Source organism: Anomaloglossus baeobatrachus, chromosome 1, assembly GCF_048569485.1.
Source record: "Anomaloglossus baeobatrachus isolate aAnoBae1 chromosome 1, aAnoBae1.hap1, whole genome shotgun sequence".
Taxonomy (NCBI): Eukaryota; Metazoa; Chordata; class Amphibia; order Anura; family Aromobatidae; genus Anomaloglossus; species Anomaloglossus baeobatrachus.
In genome coordinates this window covers 451755353-451777111 of record NC_134353.1, presented here as the reverse complement: position 1 = coordinate 451777111, position 21759 = coordinate 451755353, and the positions used below count along the sequence as shown (strand labels likewise).

The 21759-nt window shown below is 43.9% G+C and overlaps 1 protein-coding gene across 1 annotated transcript; it reads left to right on the top strand.

Moving 5' to 3' along the window:
* The first annotated feature begins 1700 nt into the window (after positions 1 to 1700).
* LOC142294696 (gap junction beta-1 protein-like) lies at positions 1701 to 20206 on the top strand. The gene is made up of 2 exons (XM_075337891.1): positions 1701 to 1851; positions 19018 to 20206. The coding sequence occupies exon 2, from the start codon at positions 19028 to 19030 to the stop codon at positions 19709 to 19711; it is 684 nt and encodes a 227-aa protein (XP_075194006.1). The 5' UTR covers positions 1701 to 1851; positions 19018 to 19027; the 3' UTR covers positions 19712 to 20206.
* The last annotated feature ends 1553 nt before the right edge of the window (positions 20207 to 21759 follow it).

Here is a 21759-nt window from a genome sequence, read left to right as displayed (position 1 = left end):
TAGCCGATGGGAGCCACGGTGACGCAGGTAGGAGATGTTCCTTGATGTGTGCTGCCACAGGAGCGAGGAACAACATCGGACCGTCGCGTCACCGTAATTATGGAATTCGCCGACGCTACACCGATGATACGATTACGACGCTTTTGCACTCGTTAATCGTATCATCTAGGATTAACACACCTACAATGTCGAGAGCGACGCAGGAAGTGCGTCACTTTCGACATGACCCCACCGACATCGCACCTGCGATGTCGTAGTGTGCAAAGTACCCCTTAGGCCCCCTTCACATGTACGTATTTCTGCTACTAGTGGTAACCATTTTTTCCACTGCTAACACATGTACCCATTATAACCTATGGTGATCTTCACATGTCCGTGTTTTCACATGAATTGTGTGCCTGTGTGACCAACACACAGACATGTCCCTTTTTCCGGCACGGATAACAAGAGCCAATACAAGTCTATGGGTCCATAAAAAAACATTTAGCAAAGGGATGGCATCCGTGTGCAAGCTGGTCACATAAATAATCCAGTCTATATGCCAGTTGGAAATAATAATTTTGATATTTACATATGCTGCACAGTTGTTTTTTGTTAGGCTGTGTTCACATTTGTCAGGATAGTGTGTAGCCCTATTCTTATGTGAAAACGACCAGGGCCGTAATGGACCTATATGGAGTTAAATGTCAATGAGGACTATTAAATGCCATTTTGTCCAGGAAAAGATTGTAATCACCCATAACGACAAACTATATTCAGTTTTCCAAATTCCACTTAAAAATCATATAAACCATGGGCGTTTGCTCCATAGAGACAGACCATGCGCTTGCTTTCAGAGAGAGGTCTCGTCCAGGTTGATCCAATCCTCATTGCTGTTAGGTAGGGGGGATTATCTTCTTTAGAGGAATGGGCTGTTAATAATAAACCTGCTTCAAAGAAAGGGGATGGATGGGGAAATAAACCTTTGTTTTGTCCTGTTGGGATAAAACCCAGAACAATTTGATCATTTCTATATGCCCTCCTTAGGGGTCATTCAGAGGTAAAAAAAAAAATTCCACGTCTGAAAAAAAAATAGACTTTGTTCATGTATCATCAGTTTTTCTCATACATGGAGAAAAAAAAAAGTTTCTCCACCTTCTACTGACAGTCCATGAAAATAGGACCGCACTAGGATGTAACCGATTTTTCCATGGACCTATACACTTGCATTGCCTCTTTTCCTCCAACCTTTAGAACAAAATCAGACATGTCACACGATTTTCTGCAGACCAAAATCATGAACGTGTGAATATCCCCAAATATTATCACAGGTACGTTTCCTATCCATAAAAACCAAGAATAGCACTCGCACACATAAATTGGACTTCTGAATGAGGTCTTGCTGTGTTCAGTAATGTCTACAGTGCACTTTGAATACTTTCCATGCATTGTTTGCAGATAACACAATATTTCCTCAGACTATCCCAAACCTTATGGTACCTGACACCTGTAGGCTCATCTCTTCAGTTTGTAGCTGGCTTTCTTTATATGGAAGTTTGGATGGCAGCCCAGGTACATTCCCCTCCTGCTTGACCTGTCTTTGTAGGAGCTATACCCCTCCCAAATGTTGCCTCTGTTTGTGGATAAACAGAAAGCTCAGAACAGAAATGAGGAAGAACTGTGTCATAGAAACAAAGAACTCAAACAAGTACATAGAAGGACTCAACCAGCCAGGAGACCGAGACCCAACCATAACCAGATCATAGACAATAATGCAGGACTGGTGATCCAAGCAGAAGACTCACACTACAGGGGTCAGACCTGGCAGAGAGGGCATTGCCAAGAACACCAGGTCAGACACACTGCACAGAGGTAAGCTTGGTATATTATGGGTAATGGAGGTCAACATTTACTCCGTAAATGATAAACATATATCTCACCGAAGGTGATACCTGGGTCTTCTATAGCAGAGTCTACAAGGAAAATAAAATAGACTATTTTTATTGTATAGTAAGCATTAGCGGCCAAAAACGCACAAAAACGCAGCGTCATAAAAACGCAGCGTGTGCACATAGCCTTAAGATGTTCTGGATGGGAATAAAACACTTTATCTAGATGCAGTGACAATTTTAGTCATGGGTAGTTTACAGAACGTTCTAATCAGCAATACCAGATACAGGCACTCACGTTTCTGAAACAATTAGCAAAACATTGTAGCTTATCCTGGACAACCTTTAAGGCCCTGTGTGCACACTGCTTTTTTGCTGCGATTTTGGAGCAGAATTGGTGCAGTTTGTGTTCATAACCTTCCTGCAGTCCTTCCCCAGCAAAGTCTATGAGAAATCAAAAATGCTGTGCACACGTTGCTTCTTTTTTCCTTTCAGATTTTGCTGCAGTTTTTTTGCAGCAAAAAGAAGCAGCATGTCACTTCTTTTCTGCAGGACCCTGCGTTTTTCCCTGTGTATTGCCATTGATAATGCCTAAAAAATGCAGGGACAAAAACGCAGGCAATAGCGCACCAAAACACAGTAAAAACACATCCGTTTTTTGGGTGTGTTTTTTCGGTCAGAGTTGCGTTTTTTGCTGAACGAATCTGCAGGGTGCTCACCTAGCCTTACATTGTTTTTTGTTATTCGATGAATTTAATAAAATACAGTGTGTCACATATTCCATACTACAAGAGGGTGCTCAGTTAGTATGGATCATACCTGGCACTGTATACGTTTGTATGCAGGAACTCGGGGCCGGCTCCAGGTTTTTGTGGTCCCGAAGGCAAAAGAATCTCAGTGGGCCCCATGCAAACAGACAAGCACATACACAGATACATACACATACAGGCATACGTATATATACATATTTAAAGAGAAATTCAGAAAAACACATAGAAACAGACAAATCTATACACACAGTCATATACACGGACATACATACAGGTGCATCTCAATAAATTAGAATATCCTCAAAAAGTTAATTTATTTCAGTAATACAATACAAAAAGGAAACACATACTGTATATTATATAGAGTCATTTCAAAAAGAGTGATCTATTTCAACTGTCTAATACTCGCGTATTCGTTCCGAATAGTGTGTGCAATGCAAGTCAATGGGGAATACTCGCAATGTAACGAGTAACCCAAATGCCACACTATTCATGCAAGTAGCGAATAGTACGGCATTTGGGTTACTCGTTACATTGCAAGTATTCTCCATTGACTTGCATTGCACACACTATTTGAAACGAATACGTGAGTATTAGGCTGAGACCGCACTTTGCGTTTCCACTTACGTTTAAGGTGCTTTTTAGGTCCGTTTTGAGAAGCACCTTTTTCATGCCAAAAGGCATGCGTTCTGATTTTCCAGCAAAGTCAATGGAAAATGGTGATTTTCAGACCGCACTTTGCGTTTCTAAACGCTGCGTTTAATTTGCATATTTTGTGGCAAAAACCATGCGTTCAAAGAAGCAGCATGTCAATTGTTTTTGCCATTTTAGGTGCATTTTGCTAACATTGAAGTCAATGAGAAATGGCAAAAACCAAGATTCAAATTCCTGCGTTTTACCAGCTTTTTCAGTACAGAAAACATGCGTTTTTGACTACCAAAACGCATGCTTTTTGGACTTCAAAATAATGATTTCATATGTCCCTTTACACACACATAATCCGACAATTAAATTTGAGAAAAATATGCATTTATTGCTATATTAGCGATAAAATGTATATTACCGCTATAATTTTATGAAATATATCTATTTTCATTATTTTTTCCATTAATATAGATTTTATCCTTTTTTTTTCTCTTTTTTCATTCTGTATGACTGATTAAACTTTATTTAGCAGTGTCTTGTTGTTCAAAACGCATCTGTCAAAACGCAGGTGAAAATGCACGCAAAAAGCGCTGAAAACGCATAAAAAAAGCGGTAAATAAGCATGCGTTTTCAGCGCTAAAGTTCTGAAAAAGGCAACTTTGGTCAAATCAATTAAGCCAAAAATGTGCGTTTAGAACTGCAAGTAGGTGAACGCAAAGTGCTGTCTCAGCCTTAGGCCCCCTTCACACGTCCGTGATACACGTGCGTGTTTGGTCCGTTTCCGTATATACCGGAGACACGGCCAAACGTGCACCAATGTTAATCTATGATTGTGGTCACACGTGCGTTATTTCATTATGTCCGTGTGTGCGTGTCCGTGATCCGTATGTGTTTGCGTTTGGCACGGATGCATGTCCGTTATCTGCACGGAGCACGCACACGTGGACACAATGAAAGTCTATGGGTATGTGCACACACGTTAGTAAACACGTATGCATCTACCTATAGTCCGTGTCCGTTTGGTGTTTTTATTTCTTGTGATGTCGGCTATTCTTTCTATTTCTGTGTATGTCGGTCAATCTCCCTGAGTCCGTCGGTCAGTCTCTCTGTCTCTCTGTCGGTCTCTCTGTCTGTCTGTCCCTCTCTCACAGTCTGTCGGTCTGTTTCCCCCCCTCTCTCATACTTACCGTTCCTCGATCTCCGGCGCGGCTCTGCACGGCATTCACACCGCTGCGGCGGCTTTTACTATTTTGAAAAAGCCGGCCGCTCATTAAACAATCTCCTATTCCCTGCTTTCCCCGCCCACCGGCGCCTATGATTGGTTACAGTGAGACACGCCCCCACACTGAGTGACAGGTGTCACACTGCACCCAATCACAGCAGCCGGTGGGCGTGTCTATACTGTGCAGTAAAATAAATAAATAAATAATTTAAAAAAAATGGCGTGCGGTCCTCCCCAATTTTAATGCCAGCCAGATAAAGCCATACGGCTGAAGGCTGGTATTCTCAGGATGGGGAGCTCCACGTTATGGGGAGCCCCCCACCCTAACAATATCAATCAGCAGCCGCCCAGAATTGCCGCATACATTATATGCGACAGTTCTGGGGCTGTACCCGGCTCTTCCCGATTTACCCTGGTGCGTTGGCAAATCGGGGTAATAAGGAGTTAATGGCAGCCCATAGCTGCCAATAAGTCCTAGATTAATCATGTCAGGCGTCTCCCCGAGATTCCTTTCATGATTAATCTGTAAGTTACAGTAAAAAAACACACACACCAGAAAAATCCTTTATTAGAAATAAAAAACACAAACAAATTCCCTCATTACCAATTTATTAACCCCGACAAACCCTCCATGTCCGGCGTACTCCACGGACCTCCAGCGTCGCGTCCAGCTCTGCTGCATGGAGATGACAGGAGCAGCAGAAGACACCGCCGCTCCGGTCACCTCCACGCAGCTAATGAGATGAGTAGCGCGATCAGCTGCTGTCAGTCAGGTAACTCGCGGCCACCGCTGGATCCTTCGGTGGCCGCGGGTAACCTCAGTGACAGCAGCTGATCGCGCTACTCATCTCATTAGCTGCGTGGAGGTGACCGGAGCGGCGGTGTCTTCTGCTGCTCCTGTCACCTGCATGCAGCAGACCTGGAAGCGACGCTGGAGGTCCGTGGATTACGCCGGACATGGAGGGTTTGTCGGGGTTAATAAATTGGTAATGAGGGAATTTGTTTGTGTTTTTTATTTCTAATAAAGGATTTTTCTGGTGTGTGTGTTTTTTTACTGTAACTTACAGATTAATCATGGAAGGTGTCTCATAGACGCCTGACATGATTAATCTAGGACTTATTGGCAGCTATGGGCTGCCAATAACTCCTTATTACCCCGATTTGCCAACGCACCAGGGTAAATCGGGAAGAGCCGGGTACAGCCCCAGAACTTTCGCATATAATGTATGCGGCAATTCTGGGCGGCTGCTGACTGATATTGTTAGGCTGGGGGGCTCCCCATAACGTGGAGCTCCCCATCCTGAGAATACCAGCCTTCAGCCGTATGGCTTTATCTGGCTGGCATTAAAATTGGGGGGGACCGCACGCCATTTTTTTTTAATTATTTATTTATTTATTTTACTGCACAGTATAGACACGCCCACCGGCTGCTGTGATTGGGTGCAGTGTGACACCTGTCACTCAGTGTGGGGGCGTGTCTCACTGCAACCAATCATAGGCGCCGGTGGGCGGGGAAAGCAGGGAATAGGAGATTGTTTAATGAGCGGCCGGCTTTTTCAAAATAGTAAAAATCCGCAGCAGTGTGAATGCCGTGCAGGGCCGCGCGGGGGATCGAGGAACGGTGAGTATGAGAGAGGGGGGGAAACTTCAGTTACTCGGGGGATTAGCGGTCACCGGTGAATCCTTCACAGGTGACCGCTAATCAGTACTCGGCACAGACAGAGCCGCGGTATGAGGATGAAGTCGGGTGAAGTTCACCCGAGTTCATTCTCATCGCGCAACTCTGTCTGCTGTCAGCCGACGTTTATAAACGACATTGTGCATTACACACACGGACATTCCACACGGACATTACACGTACACATACACGTTAATTCCACACGCACACACGGACGTTCTGCACACAAACACGGCTAGCATACGCAATTCACACAGGTGCCACACGGACCATAAAAACGGACACAAAAACGGGACACGGACCCGAAAAACGGCCCGTAACACACGTGCGTGTTTTTCACGGACGTGTGAAGGGGGCCTTAGGGTGGTTTCACATCAGCGGTATTCTGCCTCACTCGCAGATCCGGCACAAGGGCAGTACAGTACATTAAAGTTCACTGACAGTGCGGCAAGCCCCGGTCACATGCTGTCACATGCTCCGGTCACATGACCGCATGTGCCCGGAGCTTGCCAGTGAACTATATTGTACTGTAATGTCCTTGTGCCGGATCTGCGAGTGCAGCAGAAGACCGCTGATGTGAAACCACCCATAGACAGTACTCTTTACGAGTATCGCGAATTCGAGTATATCGAAACTCGCTCATCATTACTTACAGCCAATGAAAACCCAAAAGTCATTATCTCAGAAAATTAGAATATTTACCACAAAACACCTGCAAAGGATTCCGAAGCGTTTAAAATGGTCCCTTAGTTTGATTCAGTAGGCTACACAGTCATGGGGAAGACTGCTGACTTGACAGATGTCCAGAAGGCAGTCATTGACACACTCCACAAGGAGGGTAAGCCTCAAAAAATCAATGCTAAAGAAGCTGGCTGTTCACAGAGTGCTGTGTCCAAGCATTTAATGGAAAGTTGAGTGGAAGGAAAGTGTGATAGAAAAAGGTTCACAAGCAACCGGGATAATCGCAGCCTTGATAGGACTGTTAAAAAAGGCCATTCAAAAATTTGGGGGAATGGCACTACCAACACCCCACAACTAAAGATTTTACATTCTTCTCTAATCCCCATAAATCATACCACAGACTAGACTACATTTTTCTACCCAGGCATTTACTACCTAATGTCAAGGACTCAGAGATACAATCATCCCCTTACTCTGACCATGCTTATGTCTCAGTCAGTTTCTCACTCCTGAGGCCGTATTGGCTTCACCGTACGTGGAGATTGAATGAATCAATTCTCTCCTCGGAAGAAAATAAGAAACGCATATCTGAATGTCTCCGTAATTATTTTGCAGAGAACAAGACACAAGATATTGCGGCCCCAATGTTGTGGGAAGCGCATAAGACGGTCATTAGGGGAGAGTTGATCTCCATTTCCTCATACCTCAACAAGCAGAGGAAATCGTTCTTGCAGACTTTGTACGCTGAGATTGCCATGCTGGAGGCTCAGCATAAAAAGTCCCTAGCCCAACAGACGTTAGAACAACTGACTGCGAAACGTGTGGAACTTAGGGATATGCTCAATAAACAATCGGCTAAATTTTATCTCGGTTGGAGGAATCGTATGTTCCTCCACGGGGATAAAGCCTCTAAACTTATGATGTCCCTGATAAAAAAGAGACAGGCTCGCACTTTTATACATGCACTCAAAACGTCACAGGGTCATCGTACGCAAGACTATTCCTAAATCTCGGACGAATTCCTTCGTTTTTATAAAAATTTATATCAAATCCGGCCAGAGGAGTCGGATACGGAAAGGGACAAATGGAAATGTGGTATACAAAACTACCTAGCCAAGTTAAATCTCCCGAAACTCTCTAAAATACAGCAGGCGACCCTAGGAAAACCGTTCTCTCGAGCTGAGGTTCAGTCTGTCCTGTCCAGGAGCCCTGTGGGGAAGGCTCCAGGTCCAGATGGCCTTCCCATTATCTATTATAAAAAATTTTTTGACATCCTGGGGGAACATCTCTTAGCATCATGTAACGCTTTACTACACGGTGATCCTATACCCAAGCAAGCACTTGAGGCGCATATATCATTAATACACAAAGACGGGAAAGATCCGGAGTGTTGTGGTAACTATAGGCCCATCTCACTCTTGAATGTGGACATAAAGATATATGCTAGCTTAATTGCTAATCGAGTGGCGGATGTCCTACCAGATCTCATCTCCCCTGAGCAAACGGGGTTTGTTAGGGGTAGAGAGGGGAAGGATATCGCGCTAAGAGTAATAAACTTAATGCAACACGCCAGGACCCATAAACTGCCTCTGGTGCTGCTGGGTACGGACGCTGAAAAAGCGTTCGACAGGGTGGACTGGACCTTCCTTCAGGGGACGCTGGAGGCCTTCAGTTTCCCTCCAGATACCATACGCTCAATCCTGCAGATGTACACATCCCCCACGGCCAGGATTAAGATAAATAATACTCTCACCGACCCCCTCGACATTAAAAATGGCACAAGGCAGGGATGCCCCTTATCCCCCCTACTCTTTGTTTTGGCCATGGAGCCACTGCTAACTTCCATCCAGCAGGACCGAGAAATTGAGGGGTTCAACCTGCAGGGAGTTCACCACAAGTCTGCCGTCTTTGCCGACGGCTTGTTGGTGGTAATGTCCAGGCCGGAAAGGGGTTTCCCTGCCTTTATGAAATTACTAGAGGAATACAGCCACTGGTCTAACTTCAAAATTAACCTATCTAAATCAGAAGCATTGAGCATTAATATCGCCAGTAAAGTTATAAAGTCTCTCCAAAACTCGTTTCCTTTTCGGTGGCCAAACAGTCACATAACATACCTGGGCATTAAAATAGGGAAAACCTTCAAGTCCTTGTTTGACCTCAACTACAAACCTCTTCTCCCTAATCTTACCGCACAAATAGCCTCGTGGAGGGCTCCCTTTCTTTCGTGGATGGGCCGGAAAAATTTAATTAAAAGCATTATACTCCCAAAGTTTATCTACCTCTTTCAAATGTTACCCATACCAATCCCCGCAGCTTTTCTTTCTCAATGTAACTCTTTAATCTCCAACTACGTCTGGAATAAACAGAAACCAAGAATCAATTTTCAAACATTGAACCTTCCAAAAGACAAAGGGGGCATGGGTTTACCCAATATATCGTTATACTACCAAGCCGCCGTCCTCTCCAGAACGGTAGACTGGATCAGACGCCCACCGAGTAAATTGTGGATATCTATAGAAGAATACTTAGCTCCCGCCCCTCTACGAGCTATGTTACTCTCCCCTCCTAACCAGAAAGATAAAAGAACCATTACAAATGAACTAACGAGAACCCTTATGCACAAATGGAAGGAAAATAGGGAGATATTGGCCCCACCTCTTTCCCCTCTAACCCAAGTTTCAGACATATTAGACGCTGATGTCAATCAAGCCGCGTCCACGAAGGCCACATTCCTGACCAATGTGAATGTTCCGTTAGCTGATCTTTTGGTGGATGGCTCTTTGATATCTGAACAGGAGATGGGTATGAACCCTCTTCTCGCTAGGCTCACATTTCTACATTATACGAAATTAAAACATGTGATCCACCCATTATTACCCCATACCCATCTCGACAGACCTTTAACTACATTTGAATCTTTCTGCATGCAAACCCGGGCTCCCAGGAAAGTTCTTTCTAATCTGTACCATACCCTGCTTACAAAAAAACTGGTGGTAAAGAGAGCGTACATACTAAGATGGGAAAGGGACCTGAAAACAACATTTACCGATCTTCAAACGAGCCAAATTTATAATGCTTCACACGGTCCGTCATGTTGTGTGAGAGTTCAAGAGAATTCTTTCAAAGTGATTGCGAGATGGTACATTGTCCCCACCTCGTCTAGTACGTGGAGCTCTTCCACCTCGGATCAATTCTGGCGATGCGAGAGGGACAAGGGAACATATTTACATGTGTGGTGGGAATGTCCGATTATCCAGACCTTCTGGCGGATAGCATCACAGTTAATATTTGACCTCACAGGCAAAAAGGGGGTCCTAGACCCTAGACAAATGCTTCTGAACTTCCCAATGTGGCCTAAAGATAAAGCTACTTCGAAACTAGCGTCATTTGTAGGTTCAGCTTGTAAACTTCTCATTGCCCAATTGTGGCGCACAACGAAAATTCCCACTCTCACGCAGCTCTTGCTGAAGATTGATCAATTATATCATGTCGAAGAACTTTCGGCCCTTTCACGTCAGAATGTGCTCTCTTTCCACCAGGTTTGGAAGGCTTGGCAGGCCTATAAGTCTAAACCCCAATTTTCAGTAGTTACTTCGCAGACGGCAACATAGGGAAATGTGAGTCATCCTACCCCCCTCCAATGAGATGAAGGACAGATGTCGGACCATAACAATCACGAAATGAGTAGACCTAAGACCAAACTCCTCTCCTTTCTCCTTTCTATCCTATGTCTTTCCCCTCTTTCTCCGTCTCTTGAACCTATTAACTCTAATCCTTTAACTGAATTCCATACGATACAAATTCGCTCTTCTAGATACTAGCTACTCCCCTACTCCTAATTCCTATGATACTTACTGTTAAAAATTGTTTCATGTTAATCCAGAAATCAGGCTAATTAATCTGGATCGGACTTTCCTAAAGCCGGATGGCTAAGGGTACCTTCACACTTAGCGATGCAGCAGCGATCCGACCAGCGATCTGACCTGGTCAGGATCGCTGCTGCATCGCTACATGGTCGCTGGTGAGCTGTCAAACAGGCAGATCTCACCAGCGACCAGTGAACAGCCCCCAGCCAGCAGCGACGTGCAAGCGACGCTGCGCTTGCACGGAGTCGCCGTCTGGAAGCTGCGGAGACTGGTAACTAAGGTAAACATCGGGTATGGTTACCCGATGTTTACATTAGTTACCAGCGCACACCGCTTAGCTGTGTGTGCAGGGAGCAGGGAGCCGCGCACATTGAGCGCTGGCTCCTTGCTCTCCTAGCTACAGTACACATCGGGTTAATTAACCCGATGTGTAATGCAGCTACATGTGCAGAGAGCAGGGAGCCGCGCACACTGCTTAGCGCTGGCTCCTTGCTCTCCTAGCTGCTGTACACATCGGGTTAATTAACCCGATGTGTACAGCAGCTACATGTGCAGAGAGCCGGAGCCGGCAGCACAGGCAGCGTGAGAGCTGCAGAGGCTGGTAACTAAGGTAAATATCGGGTAACCACCTTGGTTACCCGATGTTTATCTTGGTTACAGCTTACCTCAGCTGTCAGACGCCGGCTCCTGCTCCCTGCTCGCTTCATTTGTCGCTCTCTCGCTGTCACACACAGCGATCTGTGTGTCACAGTGGGAGAGCGCCTTTGAAGAAAACGAACCAGGGCTGTGTGTAACGAGCAGCGATCTCGCAGCAGGGGCCAGATCGCTGCTCAGTGTCACACACAGCGAGATCGCTAATGAGGTCACTGCTGCGTCACAAAAAGCGTGACTCAGCAGCGATCTCGGCAGTGAGCTCGCTGTGTGTGAAGCACCCCTAAGTCTATTATTTGGATAAGCTCAGATAATACACAAGTAGTCTGAGTTATATAGATACAATGGGAAGTTTACGATACAGTTGCAATAATCTTGGCTGAGACTGTGATTTCTGTTGATTTTGTATTCTTATTTTTTACTTCAATAAACAAAACATTAAAACAAACAAAAATTTGGGGGAGAATCACAAGGAGTGGACTGCTGCTGGAGTCAGTGCTTCAAGAGATACCTCACATACCTATCCAGCACATGGACTACAACTGTCGCATTCCTTGTGTCAAGTCAATAGACAACGCCAGAAGTGTCTTACCTGTGCCAAGGAAAAAATGAACTGGACTGATGCTCAGTGGTCCAAGGTGTTGTTTTCAGATGAAAGTAAATTTTGCATTTCATTTTGAAATCAAGGTCCCAGAGTCTGGAGGAAGAGTGGAGAGGCCACAATCCAAGCTGCTTGAGGTCTACTGTGAAGTTTCCATAATCAGTGATGGTTTGGGGAGCCATTTCATCTGCTGCTGTGTTTTATCAAGACCAAAGTCAGCACAGTTGTCTAAAAGGAAATTTTAGAGCACTTCATGCTTCCCTCTGCCGACAAGCTTTTTGGAGATGGATATTTAATTTTCCAGCCGGACTTGGCACCTGTCCACACTGCCAAAAGTACCAATACCTGGTTTAATAACCACAGTATTACTGTGCTTGATTGGCCAGCAAACTCGCCTGACCTAAACCCCATAGAGAATATGGGGTATTGTCAAGAGGAAGATGAGAGACACCAAACCCAACAATGCAGATGAGCTGAAGGCTGCTATCAAAGCAACCTGGGCTTCCATAACACTTCTGCAGTGCCACAGGCTGATCGCCTCCATGCCACGCCACATTGATGCAGTAATTCAGGCAGAAGGAGCCCCGGCCAAGTATTGAGTGCATTTACTGTAAAGACTTTTCAGTAGGTGCAAACATTTCTGAGTTGAAAATCATTTTTTTCAGTTGGTCTTATATAATTTAATTTTCTGAGATAATGAATTTTGAGTTTTCATTGGCTGTAAGCCATAATCATCAACATTAACAGAAATAAACACGTGATATAGCTCCCTCTGTTTGTAAGAACTCTATTTAATGTTTCTCTTTTTGTATTGACTTACTGAAATAAATTAACTTTTTGATGATATTCTAATTTATTGAGATGTACCTGTAGATATATTTATCACACATGCACATATACAGACACATTAGAGGTGTTTTTAATATGGGGAAGCCAGCAGCAGCCTCAATCACATCCCCCACTTGTCTCCTGTCCAGCTCCCCCTGGCCATGTGGCTGTGCCGCGCCGATTGGTGGCCATCATTAACATACATGACCGCACACAGAGCACACTGACACTGCTATATTTATATATATAGATCACAAGAGAGGTTGGGGGACATACAGCTCCAGAGGTGGGCATTAGATTCTGGGGTGGGTGTACCGTACAGCTCTGGTGGGGGGGAATACAGCTCTGGGGGTATACATCACTGGGGTGGGGGGAAACGAGTACTGGGGTGGTGGGTGATATGTAGCTCTGGGGGGTATACAGCACTGGGGTGGGAGGACATACAGCTCTGGGGGTATACAGCACTTGGGTGGAGGGGATATTACAGCTCTGGGGGATCTACAGCACTGGGGTGGAGGGGATATACAGCACTGGAGTGGAAGGGATATACGTAGTCGACTACATTCGGGTGTCCGCCTGCAGAAAACGTATATGTGGAAAAATGGTGCAAGACAGAGCACACGCTAACGGAGTCTGCTCCATTATAGTCAATGGCCACGTCAGCGCATGTGTCCGAAACCCGTTTTGCGGGGGGGAGGGGGGTTCGAATGGATGCCCTGACGGGACCAGCGAATGTAGGGAAAAGCGCAATGTGAAAGGAGCCTTATCTCTTGGCAGGAAATAACCTGCTGTCTTGGTACAGTGTTTCTGACGTTTTTTCAACGTTTTTGCACTTCCTCATTGTATGGGTGAAAAATTTTGGCACAACCGCTGAAAGAATTGAGATACTGTTTCTTTCAAAACGCAGAAAAAAAACAAGCAGCTTGATATTTTAGTCAGGGAAAAAAACCACAGGAGGTGTGTGTGTGTGTGTGTGTGTGTGTGCGTGTGCGTGTGCGTGTGTGTGTGTGTGTGTGCGTGCGATATCTGATACAGGTTGATGCTGTAGAAGACATGCAAAACGTTGTTCTTGAGTCTCTCAGAAGTCCTGTGACAAAGGTTTTGTGCATAATGGGTATTGTAGGTATATACACCGTGTGCAGACTTATTAGGCAAGTTGTATTTTAGCGGATTTTTTTTACTATTGATCAACAACTATGTTCTCAATCAAACCAAAAGACTCATACATATCAAAGCTTAATATTTTTGGAAGTTGGAGTGGGGTTTTTTTAGATTTGGGTATCTTAGGAGGATATCTGTTTGTGCAGGTAACTATAAAGGCCCTGTCACAAACAGAGATAAATCTTTGGCAGATCTGTGGTTGCAGTAAAATCATGGACATATTGTTCCATTTGTACACAGCCACAAACCTGGCACTGATTGTCCACAATTTCACTGCAACCACAGATCTGTTACAGATTTATCTCTGTGTGTGACAGGGCCTTTACTGTGCAGAATTATTAAGCAACTTAATAAATCCCAAATATATTCCCATCTCACTTGTTTATTTTCACAAGGTAAACCAATATAACTGCACAAAATTTAGAAATAAACATTTCTGACATGCAAAATAAAACCCCAAAAAATTAGTGACCAATATAGCCACCTTTCTTTATGATGACACTCAACAGCCTACCATCCATAGATTCTGTCAGTTGCTTGATCTGTTTACGATCAACATTGCGTGCAGCAGCCGAAACAGCCTCCCAGACACTGTTCCGAGAGGTGTACAGTTTTCCCTCCTTGTAGATCTTACATTTTATGAGGGACCACATGTTGTCTATGGGGTTCAGATCAGGTGAACAAATGGGCCATGTTATTATTTTTTCATCTTTTAGACCTTTACTGGCCAGCCACACTGTGGAGTAGTTGGATGCATGTGATGGAGCATTGTCCTGCATGAAAATCATGTTTTGTTTTAACGATACCGACTTCTTCCTGTACCTCTGCTTGAGAAGTTGTCTTCCAGAAACTGGCAGTAGGTCCGGTAATTGAGCTTCTCTCCATCCTCAACTCGGAAAGGTCTTACAAGTTCATCTTTGATGACACCAACCCATACCAGTACCCCATCTTTACCTTGCTGGCGTCTGAGTCAGAGTGGAGCTCTCTGCCCTTTACTGATCAGCCTCTGGCCCATCCATCTGGCCCATCAAGAGTCACTCTCATTTCATCAGTCCATAAAACCTTTGAAAAATCAGTCTTAAGATATTTCTTGGCCTAGTCTATACGTTTTATCTTATGTTTCTTGTTCAAAGGTGGTCGTTTTTTAGCCTTCCTTACCTTGGCCATGTCCCTGAGTATGGCACTGTAACAGTGTGTCCCTCCCTGGGCTATGTGTCTGGACTTTAATGTAATCAGGCCTAGGTCAACATCTAGTGGGGACTGTGTCTTTGTTCTTCTCTGCATGGCACTCAACCAATACAAGCCTGTAGTTCCTGGAATCCTTTCCATATAAAGTCACATACTAAAAAGTGGGTGTTAACCCTTTCCCATCTAGTGGGTTGGAGAGGTGGAAGAATCAGCCACATGTTTTTGAGTTTAGTTGATACTTTGCTGGCTGAAGGACGAGGATCTGTGCTGAGGGCAGATCCTGCCGCCCGGGTATGGACTATGGGACATTGAGGAGCAGCTGCTATTTGGGATTGTGTTGTCCTATTCGCACTACTGGATTTAAGGAACACATCTAAGGACTGTTGTTGCATTTTCCTTGGCATTGGATTGCTGCGTGGCACCCCGGATCTGTTTTCCTTGTGTGGACTCATTGTGGACTCTAGAGAACCATTTGGATATTGGATGTTTTATGCTCCCTGCCTCATTAAAACTTGTTGGATTGCTCCTTGGCCTGGCGTCCCTTACTGCTCTGCCGTATACCCTGTCACAAACTGATGGCAGCGGCGGGATCAGGGCAGAAAGAATGGAGGACAACGGCCAATTAACATCTGGAATCAGAACCTCAGCATACAGGAACTGGACTGTGGTGAGCCTACAAACAAAGGCCCGTGAATTAGGAGTCGGCTACAAAGGCCTCTCTAAGGACCAACTAATTGAGGCATTGGAAAACGCTTGCCTGCAAGATGGCACTGAGGAACAATTTCCACATCAAGGGGAGGAAAGACGGGAGCTGGAGGTAAATACCCAAAAAAGTCAATGGGTTGTGTGGTATGAGGAGGAGATGGCACTGCTGGGAGATGAGGCCACCATAGAAGATAAGAGGAAGGCTATTTCTGGAGCTAAGGAGAGGGCATTGCTGGAGAGGTAGCTTGCTGTGGAAGCAGCTAGAGGCTCCAGACAGACTGTACCCACAGCACCAACTATGAGGGAATTCTCCAGAGTGTCCCGCAAGGACTTTGAGCCATTTAATGAAGCTGCAGGTGACATTGAGGGCTTCTTCCAGGACTTTGAGCATCAGTGCCGATTAATGGAAGTCCCAGAAAGAGAGCGAGTCAGACAGCTGGTGGGCCTCTTAGAGGGTGGAGCTGCCGACGCCTATAGAGCTATGGACCCTAAGTGGAATTGTGAGTATGGGGAGATAAAACAGACCATTCTAGAACATTATGCCGTGACCCCAGATACTTATAGGACTCAGTTCCGTACGTTAGCCGGTGATGGGGAAGTGTCTTTCAAGATGTAAGCCCACAGACTGAAACAAGTATGCCATCACTGGCTGGAGGGAGAGGGGGCCTTAACTTGGGAGACGTTCATCCAGGTTATCCTAAAAGAACCCGCCCTGCACATGTAACCTCCAAGTTTGAATAAACTCGTTTTCTACACAGCATATATCTGGTGAGTGCCATTCTCTCTTGCAAGTTGTTTTTGAGTTTAGTTGATGCTTTGCTGGCTGAAGGACAAGGATCTGTGCTGAGGGCAGATCCTGCCGCCGGGTATGGACTATGGGACATTGAGGAGCAGCTGCTATTTGGGATTGTGTTGTCCCAGTCGCACTACCGGATTTAAGGAACACATCTAAGGACTGTTGTTGCATTTTCCTTGGCATTGGATTGCTGTGTGGCGCCCCGGATCTGTTTTCCTTGTGTGGACTCATTGTGGACTCTAAAGAACCATTTGGATATTGGATGTTTTATGCTCCCTGCCTCATTAAAACTTGTTGGATTGTTCCTTGGCCTGGCGTCCCTTACTTCTCTGCCGCATACCCCGTCACAGGAACACCTTGTGCTTTTTGTACTCCAGTAACGTTGCAGCTCTGAAATATGGCCAAACTGGTGGCAAATGGCATCTTGGCAGCTTCACACTTGATTTTTCTCAATTCATGGGCAGTTATTTTGCGCCTTTTTCTGACCAACACGCTTCTTGCGACCCTGTTGGCTATTTGCCATGAAACGCTTGATTGTTCGGTGAGCACGCTTCAAAAGTTTGGCAATTTCAAGACTGCTGCATCCCTCTGCAAGACATCTCACAATTTTGGACTTTTCAGAGCCCGTCAAATCTCTCTTCTGACCCATTTTGCCAAAGGAAAGGAAATTGCTTAATAAGTATGCACCCCTTATATAGGGTGTTGATGTCATTACACCACATGCCTCCTCATTATAGAGATGCACATCACCTTATTTACGTAATTGGTAGTTGGCTCTCAAGCCTATACAGCTTGGAGTAGGACAACATGTATAAAAAGTATCATGTGATCAAAATACTCATTTGCTTAGTAATTCTGCACGCGGTGTAGAATTGGCTTTGTAATTCAGAGTCTGAGGACTCTCAGTTCTTTTAAGCAATTTTTTCATGAGATTTCTGGAATCTCATAGGTTTGGTGGGACTGTAAAAGCAGCATTATATTAGCATGGATTTGCAAAATAACAATGAAAAACAACATGCATAATAAAGTGGCAAAAAAGCCTTGTGTGAACATAGCCTAAGAGTTTTTGGAGTTTGAAATGTGAGAAAAACTGTTAAGAAAAATGTGAAGATGCAGGTGACTTGAGCTAGTGAATGATTGGATATACTGTATATATTAAAGGAAAGTTCTATGTAAAATATGAGCCCAAGACAGCAAGTGTGCTACTTGGGAGTTATGGTTGAATGACCGAAGGCAACTGCAATATCGAGTATGGGTAGGTTAGCAGAGGGAGGAAACACAAGAAGTTCTGTTTAGGAGACATTCAGTTTCCAATGGAGGACAAGATGATAGAGATACTGTATATCATGGGGCACGGTATTGCAGAACACTGTATACCATGGGGCACGGTATTGTCGAGCACTCTATATCATGGGGCATGTTATTGCAGAGCACGGTATATCATGGGGCATAGTGTTGCGGAGCATGGTATATCATGGGGCACGGTATTACGGAGCACTGTGTATCATGGGGCACAGTATCGCAGAGCACTGTGTATCATGGGGCACGGTATAGCGGAGCGCTGTATATCATGGGCATAGTATTGCGGAGCACTGTATATCATGGGGCATGGTATACAGTGGGGCACAGTATACAGAGGAGCGCTATGCCAGCTGTCCTTGGTGACACTTTAGACATATTAGGATCACTTTGCGGTCACAAACAAAATGGCTCCGCCCTGTGATCCTAAATTTCATCCTCCCTTATCCTTTTGGAAACACCCAGAAGGGAAGGGGGAAACGTGACATCACACACAGGAGAGCAGATTCAGCCCACTTTTACTGCAGGTGTAATCCAGGCTAGTTTTACACTTTGTTTTCAGCAGCAGCTCCCCCTAGTGTTTAAAAGTGGAACATAACAAACTTTTCATATATTACTCCATTAAAAACAAATGCTAATATTTAAAGAAGACATTAAAACATTAATAATTTATATTTTTTCAGTTATTAAAAAAATATTTTTTTTTTATGGCACCTTCTCTTTAAGGTGGTGATGTCAGGAGAAAATGTCTAGAATTGGGTGTCACCATCACATAGATGGTTTGTCCAATACATACTGTAACATATGAAACTGTGAGGAGCCAAAAATTTGTCTATAAGTTCCTAAAAAGAGGCCTCTATCATCTAGGACCTCCACTGTTTTGTACAATATGAGACGTTACACGAATATGCCATATCATTCAGTTGTGAGAAAACTTGTGATGCAGCAACATAATGGCTGACGAGTGGATTGACTGAATTAATGCCATAATAGTGGTGCTGTTGGTTCCCTTTTCTTGGTAAGTTTATTGACACATCTTTCTACTTTATCTTATACAGACTCGTCACTATGGCCATGTCACCTGAGGTGTTTCAGGAGGTAGAAACCACTACTTGCCTCTTGAGTGGAGTGTCTTCAATCGCATCAAAAATAAGTCGGGCAATTTTATCAGTACTTTTATTTATTCGCTTTGGAATTTTGCTTCTTGGATGTAAAACCGTATGGCTGGATGAAGAAAAAGATTTTCTTTGCAACTCCACAAGGATACTATGTCTGCCGAGCTGCTTGGATGAGTTCTCTCCTATCTCCTCCTTCAACCTTTTCTCATTACAAATGGTGGCTCTGCTTACACACTCACTATGCGTGGCCTGCTTTGCTCGTTCTACCTTTCAGACACGGGAAGGCTGGATACAAACCCAACTTAGAAGAAAGAAAGTACAGTTTAACCTTCATGTTATTGGACTGATAAGTAGGATTCTTGTCGAGCTCCTCTTCATCCTAACATACTATAAAATAACAGAAGGGTTTGTACATAGGAGGACAATTCATTGCCAGTCTACATTTTGTGAAAAATCTGTTATATGTACAGACGTAAATTCAACTGTGAAGAATATCTTCAGCTTGTGTATGTGTGCAGCATCTGGCATTAGTGCCATGATCTGCTTGTGGGAGTTAATGGCCAGCTTACCATTCATGCAGCAGATGAACAGTTCATCACCCACTCAGGTGACACATAAGAAGCAGCGCTTCTAGGTCATTCCACCACCACCTTATATTTTATTACAGAACGTTTCAGTGGATGTGAACAGATTGTTGATATCTGCAACATGAATAACATTTACAGTGCACACAACTTCTGCTTTACCTCCCAGTAATAGGGGAGAATGAAAACCAAAAGTTTCCAAAGAAGACATGAAGATAATTGACCAAAGTCCACAAACACTTCCAATATATCACAATTACCCCTAAATACTATTACTGTTCTACTACTGCAAATAGATTTAACTGCACACTGTACTTGGTATTTCAGCTGTGCTCAATGTGTAAGGCTACATTCACACTTGTGTATTAATATTTACTTAATATGAACAGAATAATGTAAAAAATGAATCTGTTGCAAAACTGATGCACACAGAAGAAGAGGAACCCCATTAAAATTATTGTGGGGCCCATCTGAACTCCATTATGTATTAGTTTTTATATCATAAGAAAAGTTCTAAATTATACTGTTTTTCTTCTGTTTCACATACGACCAACCAAAACTATTGTTTTGCCGAAGGATTAACGACCACAGGTTGTACTACTATGTCCCAAGCCAAATAAATGTAATCACCTGCGGCTGCTGCGGGCAGCCGGTGGTGATCCCTGCACATGTCAGCTAATTTGAGCAGCTGACATGTGTGCCTCGCATGTCGCATCCGCGATCCACTGGCGCCTGTTAACCCCTTACATTGCACTGTCAAAATGTGACAGTGCAATTTAAATGCCATGTCATGGTAAATGTTCACTCCTCTGGCTCCATCGGCGGCGCCGTGACGTGATCTCTGAGCCGATGGTTGCCATGGTAGCACAGGGTCATGTGATGACTCCTGTAGTTAGCACGACTCACTTCCTGTAACACTCGGCAGAGCAGCCACTGTTACAGAAGATGAGCATTTCTCCTGTTCTGAGCTACGCAGCTATGAACAGGAGAAATGAACAAGCAATCAGACTGCTGACCCTTATAGTCCGCTAGGGGGACTAAAATAAAAAAGTGGAAAAAAAGTAGTTTTAAAAAATTTAAAAAAAAATAAAGAAAACCTAAAAGTTCAAATCAGCCACCAAATGTACACACATTTGGTATCGCCGCATTCAGAAATGCCCGATGTATCAAAATATAAAATCAATTAATCTGATCAGTGAAGCATAGCGGCAAAAAAAATTCCAAATGGCAAAATTACGGTTTTTGGTTGCTGCAAATTTTGCACAAAATGCAATAACAGGAGATTAAAACATAGCATCTGCGCAAAAATGGTATCGTTAAAAATGTCACCTGAGACTCAAAAAATAAGCCATCACTGAGCCATAGATCTCGTAAATGAGAACGCTATGGGTTGTGGAAAATGCCACAAAAAGTGTGGCACTTTTTTTGGACAAACTTCTGATTTTTTTTAACCCCTTAGATAAAAGGGAACCTATATATGTTTGGTGTCTATGAACTCCTACCAATCTGAGGTATCATACTGACACATCAGATATTCCATACAGTATAGTGAACACTGTGAATAAAATATCCCAAAAACAATCATGCATTGCACTTGTTTTCCAATTTGTCCACACTTGGAATTTTTTTGCCATCTTCCAGTGCAAATGGTAAAACTTATGGCTTAGTTAAAAAGTACAACACGTCCTGCAAAAAACAAGCCCTCATATATCAATATTGACAAAAAAATAAAGTTACGGTTCTCGGAATAAGGGGAGCAAAAAAGAACGAAAATCGGAAAATGGGCCAGGGTGAAGTAAAGTAAGTATCCGTTCTAGGTAATTGAAATGTCACTAGTGCTATATGGCTGAAGACTCTTCTCTACTCATATTCACTGGTGATTATTTTTTACAAAATAGATATATAGCTGCCGCGATGTGTTGTCGTACGATGTGTTGTCGTTCGATGATACGTGATTTTCTCCAGTACGTGTCACAAAGATCTTCCGTGTGACATCCGTGCTGCCGGAGAAAAACGGACATGTCTACATGTGGTAATATATACAAGGCACTCCTGAATTTAGTAAATTGATGATTTATTATTTTTTCATACTCAGTAT